General features: G+C 41.9%; 1 protein-coding gene across 2 annotated transcripts; it reads right to left on the reverse strand.

The window, feature by feature from the left end:
• Positions 1-110: 110 nt before the first annotated feature.
• LOC149730497 (protein PTHB1-like) lies at positions 111-10,313 on the reverse strand. Of its 2 annotated transcripts, none has more exons than XM_089883872.1 (23): positions 10,146-10,313; positions 9,764-9,902; positions 9,308-9,486; positions 8,934-9,108; positions 8,551-8,629; positions 8,386-8,473; positions 8,091-8,310; positions 7,859-8,037; positions 7,429-7,508; positions 7,145-7,198; positions 6,992-7,094; positions 6,788-6,892; positions 2,680-2,820; positions 2,407-2,496; positions 2,003-2,154; positions 1,627-1,779; positions 1,299-1,487; positions 1,039-1,140; positions 685-787; positions 571-622; positions 460-509; positions 314-355; positions 111-258 (listed from the first exon to the last, which is right to left on the reverse strand). In XM_089883872.1, exons 1-23 carry the CDS (start codon positions 10,255-10,257, stop codon positions 179-181), a joined length of 2,667 nt encoding a protein of 888 aa, XP_089739998.1. In that variant the 5' UTR covers positions 10,258-10,313; the 3' UTR covers positions 111-178. The 2 variants fall into 2 exon arrangements, with proteins under 2 accessions (XP_089739998.1, XP_089739999.1); XM_089883873.1 differs by having other exon boundaries at positions 10,018-10,155.
• Positions 10,314-12,172: the final 1,859 nt, after the last annotated feature.

Genomic DNA, 12,172 nt, shown 5'->3' on the forward strand with positions numbered 1-12,172 from the left:
TCTCATTGTTTGTTGACCAACGATTATGATGTCACATGCGATGCACGCGTGACACCATGCGGGTATAATTAACCCATCACCTCACCGATAGAGGGCGCCACATATCAATATTTGTTTGAACATAAAAATGATATTTATTTAAATTGACCCTAATTTACATACAAACATAGAAATCTCATTAATTAAATCCGTTACAATCCTCGTAGAAAGCCGGAGACTCGATTTCCGTTGCTTCGCGGTTTAATGGTTTTGTGGTATCTGGATGGGGGAAACACCTCGTTAATATTCCATAAAAATAAATTTTAAAACAAACCTTCTGTGGGGGATTCCCCGAATGAGATACCATTCTGATATTCTGCAAAACATAAACATATTATAAACATGATGTATTTAACTTATTAGTGACCACTGGGTTGGAGCAATTGTTGTGACTTCCCCACCGACTCGTGTGTTAAATACCTGGCAGGTTTGGAGGTTGAACTTTGACCTCGGGTAACCCCTCGTTGAACCTAAATAACAATCATATCACAATAAACAAACAAAGTGGGTATGATGTCATAATCAACTTACGATTCCGAGGAAAAATCTTCAAAAAAGTTTTCTTTGTCATCGTTTGTTCTTTCTGTGATGTCATAAATAAAGAGTTTAAGTATGATGTCATAATCTAAGTTATTATGATGTCACCTCCACTTCCAGGAATATCCGTCTTTATATTATTTCTATGTTTCGTTGATATTTTTCCTCCCTTGTTGATTTTGTCGATTACCGCATATATTCGTTTCTTTAACTGTTGACATAAAGTAACAACTTTAACACGACACCTACAGTAACAACTTTAACACGACACCCACAGTAACAACTTTAACACGACACCCACAGTAACAACTTTAACATGACACCCACAGTAACAACTTTAACACGACACCTACAGTAACAACTTTAACACGACACCCACAGTAACAACTTTAACACGACACCCACAGTAACAACTTTAACACGACACCCACAGTAACAACTTTAACACGACACCCACAGTACCTTCTTAGTATTCTCCGGAAACTTCAACACGGATTCTCCAACATTTTCGCCGAACATTTTTAACAATGATGTCATAGATGCTTCAACCATCTCCTCCCAACCCTGTGTGATGTCATCAGCATTAAGGTGATGTCATCAGTATTATTGTGACGTCATCAGCATCATTGTGACGTCAGCAGCATTATTGTGATGTCATATTCAACAACAGCTTTCTTTGATCCAAACATTAACCCATGAACCCCCCCCCACATAATACTCACGAGTGAATTATGTTTGGTGTAAGTTTGTTCCACGCAAAACGCCCCCCTCAACACCGCCCCCTGCTGGCCATCCATCCGCGACCAAAGTTTCACCATCAACGACACCAACAACGAAGCTGAACTTAAAATATTCGAACAAATCTTCGTACGTTCGTCGTGCTGCACGAGGGCGTCAGCGAGCGACATTAACTAAATCAATAAAAATATTCAGGATTTAAATTTTATCATAAAACAAACAAAACTTCTGTATTCCAAATTTGGAAATCGTACCCAGTTCATATTTTATTAAAATGTTTTTTAAACAAAGATTTAAAAACAATTTCCGAACCTGCAGATGCGTTCCTTCAAGCAAAGTATCCAGACAGTTTAGCGAGGAAGGGGTTTTATCTTTGAACCGCGTTAATAAACGACGTTGGATTGCTCTGTATTGTTGGGCTCGTTGCTCCAAACCGAACGTTAATTCTTCGCAACCAACTCGTAACTGGGGGATAAATATTTTAAGAAGACTTTGGAATAAAGTTATGTTTGGCAGCTGAAGTAGCACAATATTCTTACCATTGAATATCAATCTATACGGAAACCGTAAAGTTTTTCTACAGATGTTATTTCATGGTAGAATAAATTAATGCTTAAATTTTGAAGTAAAGTTGTTGCATTAAATAAGAGTTTGAGGCAACCGTCGTTGACACCACACAACCCCTCACCAAGTAATGTTGGTCCACGATATCGAAATACTCCGTTAGATTTGGGGATTCGTGCGTCGTTACTTCAATGTTTTTATCGTTTAATCGACGGACAAGCTCGTTCGTTACCAACCATAAACCATCATAGACATCACATTGTACGCGGTAACGATCTGTTGGAACAATAAGGTTGGTGAAAAGGATGGCGGGGTCGTCGTCTGCTGCCACCACCGTGGGCGTATGTGTCCAAGACACTGAACCAGAATTGCTACAACCCAGTGGTCACTATTGGTGTTAACTCGTAGCTGGCACAAGGTGTATGAATCAGAACACTGTGTTATAACGATGGTTGTTGCCCCGCCATGCAAGGATAAATATTAACATACACTCATGTTGTCACACGACATTGAGCATAAGGTGCTTACTTGACGACTTCGAAGTTAGAATTGTCGCTTTTGCCCCGTGGAAATATTCAAACCCCATACAAGACGGACCACTGTCGGATTGACAGAATTCTGTGAAGATAAACAAAGTATATTAATACTATGTTTACGTTTCAATGAAGAAATAGTAAAACAAGAAACATAAATCCACAATGGTGAGTCTTGAACCCGTGTCATCATGGAAAGAAGCAAACACCTCAACCATTAATACATGGAGGACGAATAAACAACAAAAGTATTTTAGACAAAAATTACCTGAGAACATATCCATTAAATTAACGCAGGGTACGTCGGTCTCTAGTGTCACCTTGTGGTCCATCTTCTTAACGGGTGACGCAGGTTTAACAACAAGGGATAACGGCAGGGTGAAGTGGGTGGTTATTACGTGGGGGGTACCTGGGGGTGAAGTGGGTGGTTATTACATGGGGTGAAGTGGGTGGTTATTACATGGGGGGTGAAGTGGGTGGGTATTACATGGGGGTGAAGTGGGTGGTTATTACATGGGGGTGAAGTGGGTGGTTATTACATGGGGGGTGAAGTGGGTGGTTATTGCATGGGGGTGAAGTGGGTGGTTATTACATGGGGGTGAAGTGGGTGGTTATTACATGGGGGTGAAGTGGGTGGTTATTACATGGGGGTGAAGTGGGTGGTTATTACATGGGGTGAAGTGGGTGGTTATTACATGGGGGTGAAGTGGGTGGTTATTACATGGGGGTGAAGTGGGTGGTTATTACATGAGGGTGAAGTGGGTGGTTATTACATGGGGTGAAGTGGGTGGTTATTACATGGGGGTGAAGTGGGTGGTTATTACATGGGGTGAAGTGGGTGGTTATTACATGGGGGTGAAGTGGGTGGTTATTACATGGGGGTGAAGTGGGTGGTTATTACATGGGGGTGAAGTGGGTGGTTATTACATGGGGTGAAGTGGGTGGTTATTACATGGGGGTAAAGTGGGTGGTTATTACATGGGGGTGAAGTGGGTGGTTATTACATGGGGGTGAAGTGGGTGGTTATTACATGGGGTGAAGTGGGTGTTATAACATGAGAAGTGGGTTATAACATGGGGTGGTTATTACATGGGGGTGAAGTGGGTGGTTATTACTTGGGGGTGAAGTGGGTGGTTATTACATGGGGGTGAAGTGGGTGGTTATTACATGGGGTGAAGTGGGTGGTTATTACATGGGGGTGAAGTGGGTACATGGGGGTGAAGTGGATTACATGGGGGTGAAGTGGGTGGTTATTACATGGGGTGAAGTGGGTGGTTATTACATGGGGGTGAAGTGGGTGGTTATTACATGGGGTGAAGTGGGTGGTTATTACATGGGGGGTGAAGTGGGTACATGGGGGTGAAGTGGATTACATGGGGGTGAAGTGGGTGGTTATTACATGGGGGTGAAGTGGGTGGTTATTACATGGGGGGTGAAGTGGGTACATGGGGGTGAAGTGGATTACATGGGGGTGAAGTGGGTGGTTATTACATGGGGTGAAGTGGGTGGTTATTACATGGGGGTGAAGTGGGTGGTTATTACATGGGGTGAAGTGGGTGGTTATTACATGGGGGTGAAGTGGGTGGTTATTACATGGGGTGAAGTGAGTGGTTATTACATGGGGTGAAGTGGGTGGTTATTACATGGGGTGAAGTGGGTGTTATAACATGAGAAGTGGGTTATAACATGATATAACGTGGGGGTGAAGTGGGTGGTTATTACATGGGGTGAAGTGGGTGGTTATTACATGGGGGTGAAGTGGGTGGTTATTACATGGGGTGAAGTGGGTGGTTATTACATGGGGGTGAAGTGGGTGGTTATTACATGGGGGTGAAGTGGGTGGTTATTACATGGGGGTGAAGTGGGTGGTTATTACGTGGGGGTGAAGTGGGTGGTTATTACATGGGGTGAAGTGGGTGGTTATTACATGGGGGTGAAGTGGGTGGTTATTACATGGGGGTGAAGTGGGTGGTTATTACATGGGGGTGAAGTGGGTGGTTATTACATGGGGGTGAAGTGGGTGGTTATTACATGGGGGTGAAGTGGGTGGTTATTACATGGGGGTGAAGTGGGTGGTTATTACATGGGGGTGAAGTGAGTGGTTATTACGTGGGGGTGAAGTGGGTGGTTATTACATGGGGTGAAGTGGGTGGTTATTACATGGGGGTGAAGTGGGTGGTTATTACATGGGGGTGAAGTGGGTGGTTATTACATGGGGGTGAAGTGGGTGGTTATTACATGGGGGTGAAGTGGGTGGTTATTACATGGGGGTGAAGTGGGTGGTTATTACATGGGGGTGAAGTGGGTGGTTATTACATGGGGGTGAAGTGGGTGGTTATTACATGGGGGTGAAGTGGGTGGTTATTACATGGGGGTGAAGTGGGTGGTTATTACATGGGGGTGAAGTGGGTGGTTATTACATGGGGGTGAAGTGGGTGGTTATTACATGGGGGTGAAGTGGGTGGTTATTACATGGGGGTGAAGTGGGTGGTTATTACATGGGGTGAAGTGGGTGGTTATTACATGGGGTGAAGTGGGTGGTTATTACATGGGGGTGAAGTGGGTGGTTATTACATGGGGGTGAAGTGGGTGGTTATTACATGGGGGTGAAGTGGGTGGTTATTACATGGGGGTGAAGTGGGTGGTTATTACATGGGGGTGAAGTGGGTGGTTATTACATGGGGGTGAAGTGGGTGGTTATTACATGGGGGTGAAGTGGGTGGTTATTACATGGGGTGAAGTGGGTGGTTATTACATGGGGTGAAGTGGGTGGTTATTACATGGGGGTGAAGTGGGTGGTTATGGGGGTGGTTATTATTACATGGGGGTGAAGTGGGCGGTTATTACATGGGGGTGAAGTGGGTAGTTATTACATGGGGGTGAAGTGGGTGGTTATTACATGGGGGTGAAGTGGGTGGTTATTACATGGGGTGAAGTGGGTGGTTATTACATGGGGTGAAGTGGGTGGTTATTACATGGGGGTGAAGTGGGTGGTTATTACATGGGGTGAAGTGGGTGGTTATTACATGGGGGTGAAGTGGGTGGTTATTACATGGGGGTGAAGTGGGTGGTTATTACATGGGGTGAAGTGGGTGGTTATTACATGGGGTGAAGTGGGTGGTTATTACATGGGGTGATGTGGGTGGTTATTACATGGGGGTGAAGTGGGTGGTTATTACATGGGGGTGAAGTGGGTGGTTATTACATGGGGGTGAAGTGGGTGGTTATTACATGGGGGTGAAGTGGGTGGTTATTACATGGGGGTGAAGTGGGTGGTTATTACATGGGGGTGAAGTGGGTGGTTATTACATGGGGGTGAAGTGGGTGGTTATTACATGGGGGTGAAGTGGGTGGTTATTACATGGGGTGAAGTGGGTGGTTATTACATGGGGTGAAGTGGGTGGTTATTACATGGGGGTGAAGTGGGTGGTTATTACATAGGGGTGAAGTGGGTGGTTATTACATGGGGGTGAAGTGGGTGGTTATTACATGGGGGTGAAGTGGGTGGTTATTACATGGGGGTGAAGTGGGTGGTTATTACATGGGGGTGAAGTGGGTGGTTATTACATGGGGGTGAAGTGGGTGGTTATGGGGGTGGTTATTATTACATGGGGGTGAAGTGGGCGGTTATTACATGGGGGTGAAGTGGGTAGTTATTACATGGGGGTGAAGTGGGTGGTTATTACATGGGGTGAAGTGGGTGGTTATTACATGGGGTGAAGTGGGTGGTTATTACATGGGGGTGAAGTGGGTGGTTATTACATGGGGTGAAGTGGGTGGTTATTACATGGGGGTGAAGTGGGTGGTTATTACATGGGGGTGAAGTGGGTGGTTATTACATGGGGTGAAGTGGGTGGTTATTACATGGGGTGAAGTGGGTGGTTATTACATGGGGTGATGTGGGTGGTTATTACATGGGGGTGAAGTGGGTGGTTATTACATGGGGGTGAAGTGGGTGGTTATTACATGGGGGTGAAGTGGGTGGTTATTACATGGGGGTGAAGTGGGTGGTTATTACATGGGGGTGAAGTGGGTGGTTATTACATGGGGGTGAAGTGGGTGGTTATTACATGGGGGTGAAGTGGGTGGTTATTACATGGGGGTGAAGTGGGTGGTTATTACATGGGGTGAAGTGGGTGGTTATTACATGGGGTGAAGTGGGTGGTTATTACATGGGGGTGAAGTGGGTGGTTATTACATGGGGGTGAAGTGGGTGGTTATTACATGGGGGTGAAGTGGGTGGTTATTACATGGGGGTGAAGTGGGTGGTTATTACATGGGGGTGAAGTGGGTGGTTATTACATGGGGGTGAAGTGGGTGGTTATTACATGGGGGCACCTACATACGCAATACACTGATATATAAATATTTCTCACCTGATGGTTTATTGAAGTAAACGGAAACCTCTTGTACCAACGAACATGGGGGTTGGGGTTGTGCGAGGTACAACGATGCCAGGGTGGTGTGGGGGTGGTTGGGGTCTGGGGTGTGTTAACGTTATGAATCATTAACGTTATGACATCATTAACATTATGACATCATTAACGTTATGACATCATTAACATTATGACATCACTTACCAATATCGAGTAGATTAAGTTGCGTCACGGTTGAATGGATCGGATATTTAACGTCGAACACGATTTGTACCTCGGACACTCGGCGCGCCGATTTCAACGTTAACTGTGAAAAACAACGTTATGTTTCAACTATTGTTAAAAACAATCACCTACTTGTAATGAAACAGAGGGTATGATGACATCACAATGCATCAATTGTTTAGCAGCCTGGAACAAAAACAATTGTTGTCATAATAATCTAAGTATTATGTCATAATTAGCAAATAAACTAAATTTTTTTTTTATTTAAAATTGCATGTTATATTACAACATAGAAACATTATATTGTGCAACATAGAAACATTATATTGTGCAACATAGAAACATTATATTAGCAACATAGAAACATTATATTAGCAACATAGAAACATTATATTAGCAACATAGAAACATTATACCGATTTCTTATCAATAGCATTTGCGACGTTGACTTGAACCGACAAATCGTTGACTTCCTTCTTCGACGATAAATCACCACCTGAGGGCGATAGAGAGCAATATTGATGATGTCATAATAAACATTGTGTAAACTGTTTGGTTCTCTGGTTTTAAAATGTTAATATATTTCAATATTTTGTCATTCAGGTTTGGCAACACAACAGTAATTATGGGGGGGGGTTGAAGCATAATTGAAATGCAGACCAAACTTTGAAATAAAATTATCGCTTTTACATCGAAGGGGCCAACATGCATTACATCATGCATGGAAGCTGATATAAGCAGTGTACATTGGGGTAATGGAACAACCTAAATCCAAGGCCTCATCCATTTAGAATATCAACCATCTACAAAGTATATACCAGATGTAAGTAACACAACAACAAGCACCTTTAGAATGATGAAGTTGAATCGTTTGATTCAACTTTGATATTTGGAGTTGCAAGTCATCGGCGTCAACTTCCCGATCTTTGGAGCGTGGCACCATGAACATGGAGGGGGAAGTCCCTAAGTAGGTACACCTGGCACTGCAAGTGTCGGATAATGTGACGAGGATCCCTGGTGTGTTGCTGGAAATATTGGGTTTACGGGAAATATAAGATATCTATGTTGGTATACAAACTTGAAATTTCCTCGTAGTATCTGGACGGGGACTTCCCCCAACCTGGCCGCCCATCGTAGCTTTGTGACATCATAGACTAGCAATTGTTGTGAGTGCGTGCATACAAGCGTGACCACGGCCCCGTTGCATGAATAAGCGTGAAAACAAGCGACGTTATAATCGAGCTTCAACATGAACTTTAACCCACCCCCCTCGTCCATGCAGAATATTGATCTTTCACCTTGGAATGAGTATTATGATGTCACACACTTACATTATGACATCACACACATACATTATGACATCACACACTTACCCAACACCATAATGACATTGGATTTGTCGTTAATTTGAACAACTTGCAAATCGACCCCATTTTCACCCAAGTTGAAACTCCAGTCAACCTAAGATATCGACAGCGAGCATGAGGTTTCCACATTAACACGACACCCGTACACAAGATGGTGACCGACAAACTTACCAATATTTTCTTCCCTGTTGAAACTCGTTGTTTTTCATCTTTCTTATCAACGTCCGTCGCTACTGCAAGTACTTGGTAGCTGTGTGATGACATCATTGAGTATGACATCATTGAGTATGACATCATTGAGTATGACATCATTAAGTATGACATCATTAAGTATGACATCATTAAGTATGACATCATTGAGTATGACATCATTAAGTATGACATCATTGAGTATGACATCATTAAGTATGACATCATTGAGTATGACGTACTTGATAAATTATCGGTAACAAATGCAACAAAAAGTTGTTCAACAATATCATCCACATCAATGAGACAAAAACAAATATGCTACAAATACGAGGATGGAGATAAACCTCATTATGACATCACACCTGTAAGACTCGAGGAAATTGGCCGACGATATCGTGACGAAGGAATCAGTGCGTGGGTTGAACACTAGAGGGCCAGGGAGTAGAAACCCAGGTAAAAACCTCGTGAAGATGAACGACTCGCTCTCAAACAGCGATAATGAGCCATCGATCGATTGAACGCAGATGTAATCACGATCTGAGGGAAATTTTGTTCGTGTTAGTTCGAATGGATTTGGCCTCAACCTTAGGAGCCACTGCGTGGCTGCATTATATATAATATAAAAGAATGTTTGTCGGGTTTATTAAAAAGAGAGAAAAATATTACAAATGATAATCCATCGTATATTGGTTGCTGTTCCAACAAACATAACAAGATATAAACTTCCACACCCTACCATGAGCACCACCAAAACAGCCGGTGGCCATATTCATGGCCGTTCGTTCCAATGGGTGTTGAAATAACTTCGACATCGAATATTGGTGTCCGTGGTCCACTGCTCCCTCAGACACAGAGATCTTATATATTGCTAGAATACGAGGGTGCAACACTGCAAGGTGAAGGTCACTGGAAACACTGGAACAAACATTTTGATGAAATATCTTAGTTATGATGTCAACAATGGTGACTATGATGTCATTAATGCGTCATCAAGCGCGGTAGGTATCTGTGCCCTGACTCCTTTGTCAAGACCAGGGTTTTAATCCTTTTTTTATTGTGCAAAAGAAAATAGTGGGTAACGACTGTCGTTGCTTCGTCATGTGAGGATAGTTAACTTTCATGTATTATTGCTATAAAGAATTTAAATTAATTATCGTTTAATTATATTCAACAAAGTTTGAAACAAACTCACGAAATGAAACGACCAGCTTCGATTTGCAAGATGGGAAGATTGAGGTCGACTTCGAGTAAAACATCATGTGCGTGGTTCAAGTCCGGGGTTGGGGAGTATATGTGAACAACGCCGTGATAACTTCCAACTATTACTTTGTCTGCGGATGTGGGTGGGTGGGTTAGTATGGTTTCACTAAGTGTTTTTCTTTGTCTGTGAATGTGACTAAGTATTTAAAGAGATATGTTAAACAATAAAGTTTGGTATTAATGTACCGTTTCCTGTGTAGGAGGTTGGTACACGGCCTGGTGTCTGGCGTAAAAGGGCAATATATAAGAAGTCAGTAAATAACATATTGGGCGACGTCTTCACTAGCTCCAACAATTCTAAACCTCATGCCCACCTGAACCATCAGTAGAGTTATCAATATTAGCGACACTCAAACACCCGAATCCACATTCTTCGTCGCTCGTATTTTTACTTCTCCACAATTCGTGGGTTTGAAATAATGACATCACAACTATTACTGCATTCAAAACACTAAACAAATCTAAAAAAGTGTTTTTAGAATCACAATATCAATAAATAAATTCATTCCTACATTTCCCTCAATAACAATCCGAAATTGTTTTATTCAGAATAAAAACAATTTTAATTAAAATTAATTATTTTTTCCAACAATTCGGTAACCAACAAATTGTTTACATTCTCTACCGCCACCTGGAGGCATCAACCTACTGCATACTATTTTTATTTCAGAAAGTTTTAAATTTTTGTTCACCATATATTTCAGTTCTTATATTCTTACAAGAATTAATTATTTGCATTTCACTAAATTTGCGACAAACATGAACAAGTAAGATCCAATATTTATTTAAAAAGCGCCACCAAACGAAAATCAGTTCACTATAAATTCAACCGCTGGGTGATGCACTCTTTTCTTCTGAAAAATGAAACCGGATTAAAATACCTTTATAGACAGAGCAGTTAAGCCCGACATGAAAGAAGTTGGCATTTTCAGTAAAGTGTTTGCAGATTTTTTCCTATTTGCCTGGCGCTTTGGTATTCATGTTTATTTTGAGGCAGAAAATAGATCAAATATATTAATTTCTGCCGAAGAGTCGAAGTTTAAACATAGAATTTTACGTAAATTTAGTAAAGAGTGCAAATGACAGTTTATAGCGATGCGCCGCTCGAACAGCTGTGAAAATAAAGAAATAACAAAATAAAAACACACGAGTAAGATTTATTTGAAGTAAAATTAGAATGCTTGTTTTCGGTTATGCACAAACATGGCAACTAAATGCCAGCCACTATTTTTACGTTGTTTTGATAGTGGAATTATGCGATGACGTAGCAATAGGAGTTGAACATTGGCGCCTCTTGTCGTTTTTTGATTCTGTATATGCGATTAGGAATTGTGCATAACGCAGCACAAATTAACGACATTTTAACATTTAAATTTACGTCTATTTTGATTTTGTATATATATATACGTACAAAAAACAATTGCAGGTGATATTGCACAAATTAACAACATTTTAACATTGACATTTACCTCACATTTTGATTCTGAATATTTTGTATTTTTCGCACAAATAAGTGACATTTTAACAATACAGAAAAAAAATACCTTCATAGTTTATGTGGCTGGCGTTGGTGGAAAGCCACTACGGCACGACAAGCCCCCAGCCAATGGTAGTGGGTTTCTACTCTGGTGAGAAACCCTTTGCTGGGTAGACCTTACCCAAGCAAGGTTAAACTAACCGTCAGACAAAAGTAGTAAAGAACACATAAACAAAAAGACAAAAATAGTACAACGAGTGCAGCGACATACATGTGCCAAACATGCAACAAAACAACAGCTCAATCATACAAAAAGGGGACGCAGTCAAAAAGTAATTAACGCGGACATAATCATTGAAACATCTACAAACAAAATATGGTTCAAATCCTAAAGGATAATCATCTGCAGTGTACACCATATTGAATGTCCGACCGCAAGGAGTCGAAGCCAACAACAGCTCCGCATGTCCCAATCAAAAGGTAAGTCGCCATGTTGCTACCGCGATACTCTCGTCGTATCTTCACACAATATAATACCGTCCGGATGTTACGCACCGCATCGACCGTTACGAAACTGCGTCAGGTTGTTACGAACCGCATTAAAGTGACCTAAATATCTGGCGTAGCATCACTGGCGGTGACGCCCACGCAACAACCTCTCCGTTAAGTAACTCAATCAAAACTGACGTAACCGCACCGAACGCAGGGTCATGACAATGCTCTGACCCACCGTATCGACGACGTAGCGTAATTGTGACGTGGCCATCGTCCCAATCACGCTACATGACGTTTTAATATATAGAGTTAAAGTTACACGTAGGGAAGTTTAAACTACGATAGATTGAACTATTAAAATGGTTTATA

This window comes from Ciona robusta, chromosome 9 (assembly GCF_009617815.1).
Source record: "Ciona robusta chromosome 9, ASM961781v2".
NCBI lineage: Eukaryota > Metazoa > Chordata > Ascidiacea > Phlebobranchia > Cionidae > Ciona > Ciona robusta.

Coding starts and splice junctions, on each gene's coding strand:
- LOC149730497 (XM_089883872.1), bottom strand. CDS start 10,257: ATGTCATTATTTCAAACCCACGAATTGTGGAGAAGTAAAAATACGAGC. Junction 9,109..9,307: donor CTGTTTTGGTGGTGCTCATG/GTAGGGTGTGGA, acceptor AATTTCCCTCAG/ATCGTGATTACATCTGCGTT. Junction 8,038..8,090: donor ATACTACGAGGAAATTTCAA/GTTTGTATACCA, acceptor CAATATTTCCAG/CAACACACCAGGGATCCTCG.